Source organism: Arvicanthis niloticus, chromosome 10, assembly GCF_011762505.2.
Source record: "Arvicanthis niloticus isolate mArvNil1 chromosome 10, mArvNil1.pat.X, whole genome shotgun sequence".
In the NCBI taxonomy this organism is placed as follows: domain Eukaryota; kingdom Metazoa; phylum Chordata; class Mammalia; order Rodentia; family Muridae; genus Arvicanthis; species Arvicanthis niloticus.
Genome location: NC_047667.1, coordinates 64,373,412 through 64,387,948, shown reverse-complemented (window position 1 = coordinate 64,387,948; position 14,537 = coordinate 64,373,412). Strand labels below are relative to the sequence as shown.

Below are 14,537 nucleotides of genomic sequence, written 5' to 3'. Positions count from 1 at the left end.
CTCAAACTATGCCTGAGGATAACTGTGAACTTCTGATCGTTTTCTCTTTACCTCTTAGTGCTAGGATTACACTGGTACCTCTCCTGGTTTATGTGATGCTGGAGATCGAATCCATAGAAAGGCTGTGGGCCATCATGCCTGCTAAGAGACATGGCCGAAGGAGAGGCAGCTGGCCACATCTCATCTGCGTAAGGAGGCAGAGAAGAATGCTGGCCTTCTACCTGCTTTCTCCCTTTTCTTCAGCCTGGGACCTCAGCCCACAGGATCATGCTGCCACATTTAAGGTGGTTCCTCAGTGAACCCCTTCTAGAAAGTTCCTCACCTACACAGACAGGTTTGTCTCCCAGATGATTTTAGACCCTGTCAATCTGACTGTATTAAAGTGTCACAGTGCTGGTTTCTGCAGGGACAGTCCTGAGAAGCTGCCGCCTCTAAGTGCGGATAGTGCTGAGACTCTAGCCTTGACTGCTCACACTTCAAGTTGGGCTGCATTTCTGCTTCAAGGGTTCTGCTTCAGCAGCACGGCTGTCCCACGGGGTGGGGTCTCCCCAGGTTCAGAATCCTTGAATCACCACTATCTCCCTCCTTCCTGTCCCCCTCTCTTAAAAGCCTTCTTGTGAAGCATAGATAACCCCAGCAGGACCTCCTGCAGGAAGAAGGAAGGCAGGAACTCTGGTGAGTATCAGGGCTTGCTCCTTTCTCGTAGCTGTAGCTGGGGCCAAGCCTACAGCCTCCCGTCAGTAAGTATACCCATGGCTGCAGAGAAAGGCCCCATCACTGGGAAAGAGAAGGGGCTTTCAAGTCTTTCACTTTCCTATCTGTCACTGTTCTTGAAGTTCCAGGGTAAAACTCCGACCTAATGCAGCCCCGAAACACCCGAGCTGTTCAAGGCAGGTCTTGTGCAAAATGCTGCAGGATTTCGGACAGGAAGTTGTGTGGCTGTGTGGGCGTGAGGACCAGCTTCCTCCCTCTCTAACACTTTCTATGCTTTGGGAGCCTTGCTCAGCAGACTCCCCTCCCCCAAAACCCAGCAGCCCCTCCTGAGGCCTCACACACAGCCTCTGCCACAGAAACAGTGAAGACAGCAGGGTGAATCCCATTCTCGGCCACTAGTCCCCTGCCCCTCATCTCCCCCAGACACGTGACAACTTCTGACACCACACAGGACTTTCACTTCTTCAGAGCAGAGTGTCTAGTTTTCGGAATACTTATCCTACTCTGCTTCCTCAGAGGTGGCTTGATCCCAGCACCTTGGCTATCCTTGTCTGGGTCTCCTGCCTGTGAGAGCATGGTTTCTAGGTAACAAGTAGGGATGGTCTGGGTCTGTGTACCCTGCAGCTAGGGAGGGAGTCTCAATAGTTCAGAAGCTAATTTGAATAGAGTTATTGATAGTAGATAGAGCAGTTTGCATATTGTTACTAAGTGGGTGGATCTAGGATGTTTAGGAAACAATCAACAGAATCTGTAGATTGCTTCTGAGGCTCTGAATCCACTCCTCACAGATGGGCTATCCTTAACTGCAGTCCCTGCCAACATCCTGCTACAAGAACATGTCAGACCCAAGTGGTAGGAGCCTGCCCTGACCAGCTGCGGTGGAGACACCTTGGCCCAACTCTAAGAACTCTTGAACTTGTGCCTTCCTCTCCTAAGACCCTTCATCTATAAACTGAAGGGCAGAAGGCACGACTTTAACATCTCATGGACTTAAAATGCAGTATCCTGTGGTTCTCCTAGCAGACATAAACCTTGTCCTCTAACACCAACCTTCTTAAGCCTCAGAAAGGGACTGTGCAATTTTAGCCCTTGCAAGTTAAGAGACCAGGAGGAAAGGGTGCCTTCCAAGACAGGGGGGCTTACAGAAGTAGTCAATGTCAAGCCCTTTGCCCGGGAAGGACTACAATCTATTCTCTTTCCTCTTGTTGCTTTTTTGTCTCTCCTACTTTGTTAGCGTGTGCATGGTATGTGTGTACATGTTCATGTGTACCAGCACATGTGCATTCATGCACATGGAGGGCAGAGGTCAACGCTGTAAGTCCTTCTCCAGTGCTTACCCCCCTTTTTCTTCTTTCACTCTCTTCCATGTCCCCCAGACAGGGTTTTCCACTAAACCCAGGACTTAACCACTGAGCCAGACTGCTGGCCTGCTAGCTCTGCCTGCCTCTCCTCCGCAGTGCTAAGGCTGTGGGTGTGCCCCAAGGGTACTTGGCCTCTTCCAGTTACATGAAGGATGGGGACTCGACTGAGGTCCTGCAAGGCAAGCACTTCACGGGCTGCGTGATCTCACCAGCACAACCTCTTTCTCTTCCCTTTTTTCTTCTTTCGTTTTTCTTTTTTAGCATCCATACTTACAACGAAGTCCTTTTCCTTTCTGTCCCTGATTCTTGTTCCCTTTATAAGAAGGTTCCATCTGGCCAAGCGGCGGTGGGGCAGGCTTTAACCCTAGCACTCGGGAGGCAGAGGCAGGCAGATCTCTGTGAGTTTGAAGCCAGCCCGGTGTACAGAGTGAATTCCAGAACAGTCAGGGCTACACGGAGAAACCCTGTCTCAAAATATAAATAAATAAATAAATAAATAAATAAATAAATAAATAAATAAGAAAAAACAAAAAACCAACAAACAAAACCAACCAAACAAGAAACAAAAACAACAAACAAAAAGATGGCTCCAACTTCCACAACACTGAGAGTCCAGGGAAAATGTGGAGAGGCAAAGTCTGCTCTCCTGGGACTTCTCACGGCTCTACTCAGCATTCTCGCCAGTCTGCAAGAATAGGTGCTTGGGAAAGAGAGCTGCTCTTCTCTACTTCCCGAATGCTTGTTTACTTGGCCGTTTGTCCACTGATCCTGTGGTGATGAACGACCCAACTGGGCAAGCAGTTTGGGAGGCCCAACCAGAAACAAAATTCTCAGGGCTGGAGAATCGGCCCAGCAGTTAAAAGCATTCGCTGTGCTTGCAAAGGACCTGAGTTTGGTTCCCAGCACCAGTGGTGGCTCACAACTCCCTGTAACTCCAGGGGATCCGACATCTGACCTCCGAGGACTCCTGTTATTAAAGTGTTACAGGGCTGGTTTCTGGATGGGCACCGCCACGCACTCAGGCATACACATACAATATAATTTTTTTTTTAAAGAAGAAAAACATTCCACCAGTGTGGTGTAATTCCAGCACTTAGAAAGGCAAAGGCAGGAGGAGGATTACTCTGAGTTCTAAGCCAGTCAAGGCTACAGAGTAAGATCTCAAAGACAGACAGACAGCAATTTTATGGCTGAAGTAAGCCACACCAGATGGAAGAGTGGGTAACACGAACAGGTGTGAGCCACAGTCAGCTCGGCTCTCTGGAACCAAACTGGGTCAAAGACTTCTTGGGAGCCCCGGTGACAAAGGAAATCCCAGTCTTAAGCTCTGCAGTAGCCAAGGGCTCGTCCCATTTGCTATGGATGAACAGGAGCGCTACCTGCAATAGGATGATCTACCCAGAGGAGGAACTCTGCGTACCCTCCATTCCAAGAAGATGGACAAAGGAAACATGGTAACTATCTTTATTTTCCAAATTCTAGACGAAAAGATCCTGCCTAAGGACAGGACCAGCTAGCTGCCAAAGTGAGGGAGGAGACAGCGACTCAAAGGGCCTTCCCGCTGGGGTCTCTGGAGCAGCTGCGCAGGGGCCGGAAGTCAGGTGACCCAGATCACAATGCTGAGCCCAGGCTGGCCCCAGAGCTCCCTGGAGTGGCACAACCATATGTACCCCTGGACACAGGTGTGTAGGGAAACTCTTGAGTGTTCCGAGAACCAAGGTTCCGAGCCGGACAAAGGAGGAGCAAGCTGGGGTGTCATCGTGGCAGACAGCTGGCCACGGGGTCCGGCCGAAGCTGCACAAAGTTCATGGGGCATAGCAGAAGTGGGCACATCTTCTCGTGCTCCTTCAGCGCCTCGCTCAGGTGCCGCAGCTCCTCCTTCAGCTTCGCAATCTCCCTGCGCAGCACAGAGTTCTCCTGCTCCAGGCTCTCATGCTCCTGTTCAAGAGAGAGAAAGAGAGGACAGGCAGAGGCAGGTGTGGAGGAGCCCAGCCATGGATGGACTCAGCTCTTGGGAGGTAGACAGACGCAGGAGGGTCAAGAATTCAAGGCCAGCCTGAGCTACACCAGACTCTTCAGCTCTGTCTTTCCAGGAGAACGAAATTGTCCTAAAAGTACAGCTTTCCTTTCTAAATGGACACTACTGAAGTATAATGTACATAAAGTGTGTCTGTATTAAATGTCTGTGATTCAGTGCATCGTGGCAGAAACAAGGACCTGTGCTAACACTCAGAGAACATCTCCATCATTTCAAAGTCGTCCCTCCTGTCCGTCTGCGTCAGCCTTCCTCCCGAACACTGACCTGCTTTATGAAGGGTTCTGGTGGGCTTACAGACATCCCAACACCTGGAACAGTACCCAGAACCCAGAACGGCATGCCTTTGGTTGTACTAACAGTGCACGGACACTTGCTGTCTCTTGTTTCTACAGCATTAGGCCGTAGAGGCTCAGAGCTGAAGATCAAAGAGCGTCTTCGGCTCCTCCCCCCACCTCCCCGCCCCCAAACTGTTAGAAACTTCTCACATACAGGGCTAGCTCACACATTCATCTTGGGTTGGGCACCCTATCTTCAAGGGACAGTCCCTGCCATTTCTGCAATACTCCATCCTCTTTGTACCGAAAACTCCTCTTCTCAACATCCGCCCATTGACCTGGGCTCTACCTAAGGGAGCCACACAAGATGAAGCCAGTGCTTTGCAACCTCAGTTCTTGAAATGATAGGCAACAGACTCATCCTTCCCCCTTAGAAGTTCTCTGAGCCTAAATGTGTCAAGTCTTCCGAGTTCCCTGTGGCAGGACTACCAGCCCCTCTGGCCTCCTGGTGACTATCTGTAACACACTCCAGGTTGCCAGGTTCACTGAGAAATGTTACCCCCCAGCATGCAGTGTGTGGGTCTCGGGAGCATGCAGGGGGCTGATTTGGGGATCAGCCACCTCGTGCTGGACCTAAGCCACTGGAGACTTCCCTGAGTCTACAGAAAGCCTCACGAAGAGCCCCAGGAGCTTCTAGCACCCTCTTCAGAACCAGCTCATATGGTCCAACTCCCGTGTGCTATGCCAGCTGTTTCTCCACACCTCTCAGGCCCTTTCTTCCTTTCAGGGACCCAAAAGGGACTGCAGACAGAGGCCACCTCAGGAAGGCCACTCCAGAATTCTGCCCAGGGTAGCATCTGCTTTTCCTCCCTCCTGCAGGCTGTCCTGGATCAGTCTGGCCTCACCCGTGCCATGTCCCTATTCCGTCTTCTGTTACCCTGGTGGTCCACCTACAGATCAGATCCAGTGCCCTACACTCTAACCAGCTGAAGTCCTGGTGTTCAGATCTGGTGCCCTGCACCTGTGCATGAGACAGATCACAGAAAAGAACAGTCCCAGCAAGCTACGTCACTGGATTTCAGTTTTCACTGGATTCCATACTCCACACAACCTTTCTAAAGTTCCTGAGTCTGCAGAAAGATGCCTGGGGGTTCTGATCTTTGTCTCTGGCATACTGAGAGATGCTTAACTTGATTCTACCCTGAGGTACCATGGTTTCCTCAGACTTCTGCTCTGAACATCCTCAGGGTCGTTTGGTATCTGCCTTCTCCAGAAGGTCTGGTCTCAGAGAGCTCCTCCGAGTCTCTTTCCACACATATGCATTGTGCAAAAAAAAAAAAAAAAAAAAAAAAAAAAAAAAAAAAAAAAGATTTCATCATGGTGTGTGGTGTGTACTTTGCTCATATCTATGACTCTCCCTCCACCACCCATCTCGTTCCACATGCTTCTCCTGTAGTCCCTTCCTCTTACCCATAGGGACTTTCTTTCTTGGAATTTATGTTTTATTCTTAAGCCAGCTGAGGGACTTTTACTGAACTGGTGGAATGGGGAGGAGGGGGAATAAAAAAAAGAAGCAGTAAAAACATCCAGGTGGGACTAATCTTATAAAAAAAGAGGCCTTGGAAAGGGGTAGAGGAGGCCACAGAACACACACACACAACTACTATATATATTTGTATATATCTATATAATATATTGTATAATTATGTTATTGTATATATTATTGTATATATGTAATATGTAATATATAATATATAATATATAATATATAATATATAATATCATATATATATACACCAGGTAGGCCTCAAAGCCTAAGTTGCTTGGTCTGGGGATGTGGCTTGCTTGGTAGAATGCTTTCCTTGCATCCACAAAGCCCTGGGTTCCCTCCCCAGCACCACATATAATTATAATCCTAACACTGAGGAGGTAGAAGCCTGAAGATCAGAAGTTCAAGGTCAGCCTCAGCTGCCTACTGAGTCTGATGCCAGTCTGGCTAGACAGACTGTCTTAGAAGAACTGGTGTTATCGGGTGCAGCTGATGCTCATGCAGGTGTCTTCCGACCTCCACACGCAATGCCAAGGCACGTGGCACTAATGCACACGGCCAATGAATGGGGATGTAATGAAGCAGCATTCCTCTGAGGACACCTGAGGATGTGTCACTGTAGGTGACCGTGTATCTAGTGGACAAAGCTGGGTACCTTGCTCAGCACCCTTCAGGGCCCAGGCCAGCATCCACCCAATGCACACAGTAAAGGAACCCAATGCCAATCATGCTGCAGTTGGGAGTCTTGTCCTGGGGTTTCTAGGGTCAGGGTCTTTGAGGCAGAGGACAGAAATGACCAACAGAGCTAGTGATGGACAGGGGTAGGCGGGGCTTCAGGAAAACACAGTCACAAACAAGACAGTAAACTCTGAGAGGCCCGGAGACTTGGGACCCCATCCCCAGTGTCAGGGTGAACCCCAACTCTCATGCATCACCGATTTCTCCTCCTTTTGGCAGAGTGGGCCCAGATCTCCCCACAGTAGCTACCAGAATCAGGATCTCGGGACTCTACAGTTGGCCTGTCCTAAGCCTTGTACGAAGGCAGTTCCAAACAGAAAAGATGGTGTCGCCAGCAAGGCTGTACCAACTGTGTCATCGTCAGTTTCTAAACCGTGTGTGTCCTTCCCCAGCGTTCTCTGCCAACATGCAGTCTGGACAGTCCCATGGCAACGCTCACCACAATCACACTGCTCAAGTCAGTTGTCAGCCTGTGACATTTAAGGCTTCCAGGGCTGTTGGTGTTCCCACCCTTGTCTGACTCAAAATCCTTTCTCAGTCTGACATCTCTGGTATCTGGTCAAACCTCACCCACTTCTAAGTCACCCTCAGTGTGGCACTACCGATCTTCATTCCTGTCTGCAAACGCACACTCAGCCTAATGCTGCCCAGAGAGAAATGCCGCCCAACGTCCTCTGCGAAGCACAGACACTGAGGGTAAGGGACACGTCACCACAACTATCAGCAACTGTGACCTTGAGGGAAATTCCTAGTAGCCGGTCAGCTTCACCCAGCTCTCAGCTTGGACCATTCTATCTTGAGGGACAGGCCATGGGCTTGGGTAATGGATAACAGGGAGGAGGGAAGGAGCCAAGGAACTCATGAAAGTGGGAGACCAAAGTATGCAGAGCTCATGGATGACCAGAGTGAGGGGCACAGAAGAGAAGGGGCCATTTTGTCCCAAACACTCCCCTTCATTGTGGTGTTCCTCGGAGAGAAGCACCCGACCAGAGCTTCTGCGACATTCAGGGTCCTGCTCTGCACTCTGGGAGAGAGGAGGGGCTATGGAAGCGCCCAGGTCCTGGGCCACTCCCCTCACAGTATCAGGTGTGAGGTTTTCACTCATGGTGTCCTTTCTGCAATTTAGATGTGGCCTGGGAGTCCCACGGGTCCCCTGGGCTTTCCAGCACAATCTACAGAGATGTGTCATGTGTCCTGCACCCCATCCGCTGGATCTCAGTGACAATACTGTGTACCCTACTTTCTACCAGCACCCCACCTCCACGATGCAGAGATAGTCAACTAGTGTCCTACCCAACATAAAACAAGGACTCCTCACAGCTATGGCTCTTAAAGGAGGCTGGGAGGTACCATACAGGGATTCCCCACCGGGTGCCTTTGGGTTCCACAGTCTTTCTGCCCTTTCCTTTTCCTAAGACAGTTTCTTACTCTCTCATGTCCCCTGTGACTAGCGACCCTGAGTGTAGCAACTGAGTAAAGCCAGGTCCACAGCTTCGATGCTCAATGTGCAGATGCAGCCCCTGTCCTGACCCACCTGACACACAGAGGTGGTTTTCCCCGACCTGTGTCTCTAACCCCAATGAGGAATAGGGGACTGGCTGCGGATTGATTCTCCCTGTTCTAGAAAGGGCACAGCTGTCAGCCCATGTCAGGGTCTTGTGTCAGTGTGTCATCCCTGGCTCTACAAGGGACAGGGCAGGCCTAAAGGCTGCAGTACCAAGTTCCTGGTTCATTTGGTTATCAAGTCCAGCTGTGAGACACTGAGAGAGAATGAATGTACCCTTTTTGCGTGCCCTTTCTTGGCACACATAAGGTTATCGGGGCATTTGTGACCATCTGTGGCAGGAAGAACACCAGCCCCTAAAGATGCTTCCATCCTACAGAAATGATATTTAACAAGGGAATTTTGCAGGTGAGACTAAGGAAGAGTGAATCAGGGTGATCATCCGAGCTGGCCCAATGGAATCAGGGCCTTTAGGAGGCGATGGAGCAATGGGACCAGTATTGCTTTGAAGATGGGAGACCACAAACCCAGGAGCTCCCTAGATGCTGATAAAAGAAGGGAAATGAACCCTCTCAGGGGGAGCATGGCCCTGCCAACATCTTCATTGCAGCGCAGTGGAATGCACTTTGACGGCTCCCTGCCGGCATGAGAGGGTAATGAATTTGCTGGAATTCATTTCAGCAGCAGAAGGAAACGAATCCTGTGCTTCCCAAGGACACACATGAAGTCTCTTCTCTTTGAGACTCCACAGCAAGGCTTCCCCACGCCCTGCCAGGAAGTGCTTAATAAGTATTTTTGGATGTACTAGACTTTGTTGCATGAAAAGCCTTGTCATGGACACTTGGTTATGTCTGTACACATGATCACTTAGGACTTACAAATGGCAACACACCTGATTTGGACTAGGGGATTCTTGAGGGGTGGGGCTGGCTGTCCAGAGGGCACACATGATCTGAATATAGGGCTAGACATTAACTAGGAGGCCTTGGTCCCCTGAGGAGGCTACTTGACAAGACACACCCAGAAACAAAATGACCTTAGGAACAAGAAGACTTTCCCTGACGCCCATCTGGAGACCCCAGCCTCCAGGCCTCAGCCCCTGCCTTCAGCAAAGATCAAGACAGTGCCTACCAAGCTGTGGGGTCCTAACCCGGGGTCTCAGCTCCCTGGAGTGTGTACATTCTCAATGTGGTCTGACTGCAGTTTTCAGATATCCTTTCTCCTCTCCTAACAACTGAATATCTGAGCTGGATCCCCAGACCAGCTTTGGGGAAACATCCATGGCTAGAGAGCTAGAGGGCACTGCACAGCAGGAGGAAGCTATGGGAAATCTGAACTCTGCACACCAACCAGTGAACAGTTAAGAATAGAAACATCACCCACTCCTCGACAGACCTGGTTATGTGATTGTGCGGGTTTCAAATGCGGCCCAAGCAAAGCAGAATCCTGGGGTAAGAGCTGAATGTGTCCCCCCCCCTCAACTGGCTGTCCTGAAAACTTGGTCCCCAAAAACAGCAACATCAGAAGGGAGGACCTTGGGGAGATGAGTCACAGATGTTGTGCTGCCTCAAATAGATTAAGTCATTAATTGATGGATGGTTTACAGTGGGGGCGACTGCTTGTGGAACAGAGTCCTCTGATTCACGTGTTGTCTGTCCATCCTGCCACCAGCACTCGACTACACAGCACAAAGCCCTCACTAGGTGCTGAGCAGATGTGACTCCACATTTTCAGACCTTTAAGCATCCAGAACCCTGAGCCAAATAATGTCTTCCTTATCAATTACCCAATCTGTGGTATTCAGTAACAGAGAACATAGACTCAGTATAGGCTCCTGATCTGAGAGATAAGAAAGGTGGTTAAGTGCTTTCAGCTACCACGTGAGAAGAGAAAGTCCAGGGTGAAGAGACCACATTCAGCCTGTGCATCCTGCAACAGAGCCCTGGGGACACGCAAGCAAGAGGTGAAGCCCTGACACTAGCACTGGGCACGCCTGGAGGCAATGAAGAGATTGTTAAGTGTGGGTGGCAGGGCCGGCTAACAGAGAAATAGCCCAGGCAAGATGAAAAAGCTTCCAGTGTCACACCTTAAACCGTACCAACATTTAAGGAGAGGAGGAGGAGGGGAGAAGTGAGAGGGGAGAGGAGGAGGGGGAGGGGAAGAAAGAAGAAGAGGGGAAGGAGAGGGGAGGGGGATAGAGAGCCCATAGGGGCTATTCTCTATCAAACCACCACGCACAGGAGGAGGCAAGAATCTGAGAGGGAATTGAAAGCATAAAGAGATACTTTGTTTAGCTTCTTCAGCTTTTAGTTTTGGTTGGGAGAGGGTCTCATGTAGCCCAGGCTGACCTTAAACTTATGTAGCCAAAAATGGCTTGAACTCCTGACCCTCACAAGCACCACCTCACCCAGATTCTTAAAGACAGAGTTTCACTATAAAGTCCTGGTTGACCCGGAACTCACTATGTAGATCAGACTGGCCTCAAACACAAGAGATTTGCTTGCCTCTGCCTCCAGAGTGCTGGGATTAAAGGCATATGCCATCACTTCCAGTAATTTTTTCTCTTCTTTTTTCTTTCTTTTTCTTCTCTTTTCTTTCTTTCTTTCTTTCTTTCTTTCTTTCTTTCTTTCTTTCTTTTTTTTTTTGATAAGACCTCATGTAGCCAAGGCTAGCCTGAAAGTCACTATAAAGACAAAGTTGACCTTGAACCTCTGATTCTCTGCCTCTATACCTGCATGCTGAGATTGCAGGCATGTTCCACCATGCTTATTTATGTGGTACTCAGGGTATCTTTGAGCATATTGGGTAAGCACGCCACTGAACTGCTCCTCCAGAACTTTAATGACTATTATTGTTGTTATTGTTTCTTTAGACAGTTTCTCTGTAGTTTGAACCAGCCTCAAGCAGGGTATTCTCCTACCTCCACCTCCCTGAGAGTTATGGTATGGGAACCCCTACATCCAGCTTTTGTTTGAGTCTATAGTGAGAGAAAAATCAAGCATCAGAAGAACCCAGGGGCTGCAGCTGAGAGGAAGAGGCCCGTGAATAAGGAAGAAAAGCAGTAGGCTGGGAAGAGCCAGACTCGAAGAACTGGTGATGAGCACAGTGATAGCATCACTGCCCCCTCCCCCTGGGTAGAGGATGGCTGTCCCTGTGGCTGTCCTGTGGTCCTGCCCTGACCACAGGCTCACCTCGTGGAGCTTGTCAGCCTTCTGGGTCTGCTTCTTCCGGCTCCTCTGAGCTGCAACCCGGTTTTTCTCTCTCCTTCGAACCTTCCTGTCATCATCCTTGGGGCTCTGGGGATGACATGTGGTGAGGTGAGATTCAGCCTCTCGTTTTGCTCACCGAGCTCCACCTGCGGCCCCAGTGGGCTACTGAGGGCCTTTGTTACGCAGCCCACCTTGCGCTGGGGCCTTGCTTGATATTAATCTCCACCCCATCCTGAAAAATGTATAGAAAGACTGTCGTTTTAAAATGAGAAATACGAGGTCTGGGGTGCAGCTTAGTGGCGCCACACATGTGTGGGATATGTGAGGCTCCGTGTTCCATACCCAGGACCGCAAAAAATAAAAATACTAAGAGACAACGAGGAATAAGAGACTCAGGTTAGGGAAGTTGTCCAGGTATCATGGCCAGCGTGGGGGTGAGTGGGAAGTGGAACTCAGGTCTGCTGGTCCCCTAACCAACATTCACAAACCTCTGCCCCACAGGGCATCTGCCTGGAAGAGTGGTACCGTCACTGCTCATCTGAGAGTGAGAACACCGAGGTATATGCTCTCTAGAATTTGCCGTGCTTAGCCTATAAACTACCACACTCTGGCAAGTCCTTCTGAAACTGGTACAGACCATAATTACGCATTTATTACTAACTGCAACCACACAGCTCTACCAGTACGTGGAAAACTCTGGAACACTAATGACGGCGTGCTCTCTTGAAAAACGCTTGCCTGACATTTTCTTTTCAGAGGTCAGGGTTATTCCAAATGCAAATCTGTGATGAGTCTTGAGAGTTCTTAACCAAATATCCAAAAATTCTTCATGAGGTGGCATGAAGTGGGCAGACAGAAAAAAAAAACTTTTACCGAGGTGAGAGCTTACTGGGCAGAAAGGGTTTGCTTTCCAGAATTGCATTAGACACCATCAAGGGAGAAAAAAAAAAAAATGTCCTTCAAGACTGAGTCCAAAAGGTGTCTGGATGGGGAGGGAGCTTAGTGATCGGTTCTTGCCTGACCTGGTGAGGCTCGGGGTATAATCCCAAGGCATGGGAAACCCCAGAGGCTGGTGTACAAACTCAGGGCTTCAGCCAAGAATCCCCAGCATAGGGAAGAAGAGAGAGCAAACCCAGCACTGGGAGTGGCATGGAGACACTGTTCAGAACACAGGTGTCAAAACGTGTCTTCCAGAAGTCCCCCTCCTCCCTCTCCCTCCCTTCTTCAACAGAGTCTCATGTAGCCCAGGTTGGCCCTTCCCTTTCCTCCCTAGCTCTGGGATTGCACTCCTCCATCACTACACCCAAAAGGTCCTCCATCACTACACCCAAAACATACGTGGAGCATCCAGGGGGACACGCCATATAAACAATGTAACTTCAGCTTTACCCTCACAAACCCTATTAGAAACACGAGCCACCCACTCTTTCAACTACATAATAACTAAGATCCTGCCCTGTACTCGGAACTCCGCTAGGCGCTGGGGACAGCTGCCCCCAGCAGTGGTCAGTCAGGTTAACTTGAGATTTGACCTCACTGGATCCCCACTCATGCTTGACAGGAAACAATGTCTCTTTATTCTCCAAAGCCAACAAGTCTCAGGGCAAGGGGCAGCGGACCTCCTGTCCTCTGAGAGCTGTCACTGAACTGGCCCTACCACCTATCACAAATGATCACACCTTCCCACTCAGCAGAAATCACCCATCGCTCTACAAATCATCCATCGCTCACATGACCTGTGCAAACATCCTCAGGAGATACTAAAGATGGGGAAACTGAAGCTCGGCTAGTCGAAGCCAATAGTACAAGGCCACTCCAATTACTTGGCTCAAACTTCCAGGGTCATTCTGGGACACTACATCAAGCAGAGTGTTGGGAGCGGGGGTGGGGGTGGGGTTGGGGGGTGGGATTGACTAAGAAAGATAAGACCTGGTCTCCTGATAAAGCAACCAGGTGGCCAAGAAGTGTTCCAACAGTGGTCTCTATTTGGTCTCAGCTTCTTGTGACTGCAGCTTTGAAAGTTGGGGACAGCAGAAGAAACTGATCGTTTAGGGGCGAGGAGTTTCCACCCGTCCTGGGGGTGGAGTCTACCCACCAGAGAGACAACCCCACACCCGCAGGCTGACCGGTCCATCGTTCCCCATGCGGATCTTAGCCAGTGGGTTGGATGCAGGGACGAACCGCCCCCTTGGGCTGAATTCATAGTATCGGAGCTCCGGGCCCCCTCCCTCCAGCGCCCACAGGAGGCAAGGATGCAGCGGCCCCCAGCAGCGCGGATTCACGTGTCTGGCACCGAGTCCGGAGGGGATGCAACCTTCCCAAGCAATCGAGGCGCAAGCGGGGACTCACCTGGAGTTCTGCCCTCACCCTCACCCGGTCCCCGCACCCGGCCCGCGTGTCAACTACCTGCGGCCGGTTTCCAGGCACAGCCACGCTCCTCTGCAGCACGCTGCCCGCGGGGGGCCCTTGCGACATGCCGCGCGCTCGCCACACGGGGCGCCCTGAACGTGGGGGCTCTGCTACCCGCGCTCCGCCCGCATCCCCGCACTTGCCGCCCCGCCCCGCCGATTCCCGCTCTCCCGGCTCCGCGGTGCCCGCCTCCACAACCCGCGTCCAGTCTCGGCCCGTCCCCGCCCCCTGCTCCCACCCCGCCCCTGCTTCCTCCTCCCCGCCCTCTCGGCGCACCTCGGGGTCCAGGATCCCACCCAAGTCGCTGCTTTCCACTAAGGGCCCCGCTCTTCGTGGAAGTCACGTGGCAGCACCGAAGCCCACCCACGAAGCAGACCCCCGAGTGGGTGGGGACGGGATGCTGGCGCTGCGCCGCCTTGGACGGTCCTCCGGCCGCTCCTGGGAAGTTCGGGTGAGAAGCACCAGTGTGTGGCTCGGTGGCTTCACTGTCCCTTCGCGCCCCCGATGAAGGGTCATCGGCGATGGGGGGGATTTCCTTCGCGCGAGGCGGCATCTGGATCGGTGGCGCCAGTGGGCAGGGACCACGGCGGAGACCGTCCGAGCTACCAGGGCGGCGGAAGCCTCAATGCTTTTCCACCGCAGTGGGAGGGAGGGGGCGAGGTGACTCGGAGAGCGAATTCTGATGGGGGGTGGCGGGGGTTGGGGGTGGGGAGCGGTAAAAGGAGGTTGTGAGCTGAAAC

At 51.2% G+C, this 14,537-nt stretch overlaps 1 protein-coding gene across 1 annotated transcript; it reads right to left on the bottom strand.

Annotated features, from left to right (window-relative positions):
* Positions 1-3,525: 3,525 nt before the first annotated feature.
* On the bottom strand, positions 3,526-14,027 carry Batf3 (basic leucine zipper ATF-like transcription factor 3). Its single transcript, XM_034513550.2, has 3 exons — positions 13,795-14,027; positions 11,371-11,475; positions 3,526-4,013 (listed from the first exon to the last, which is right to left on the bottom strand). The coding sequence occupies exons 1-3, from the start codon at positions 13,861-13,863 to the stop codon at positions 3,831-3,833; spliced, it is 357 nt and encodes a 118-aa protein (XP_034369441.1). The 5' UTR covers positions 13,864-14,027; the 3' UTR covers positions 3,526-3,830.
* Positions 14,028-14,537: the final 510 nt, after the last annotated feature.

Coding starts and splice junctions, on each gene's coding strand:
- Batf3 (XM_034513550.2), bottom strand. CDS start 13,863: ATGTCGCAAGGGCCCCCCGCGGGCAGCGTGCTGCAGAGGAGCGTGGCT. Junction 11,476..13,794: donor TGCCTGGAAACCGGCCGCAG/GTAGTTGACACG, acceptor TGTCATCCCCAG/AGCCCCAAGGATGATGACAG. Junction 4,014..11,370: donor AGGCTGACAAGCTCCACGAG/GTGAGCCTGTGG, acceptor TCTCTTGAACAG/GAGCATGAGAGCCTGGAGCA.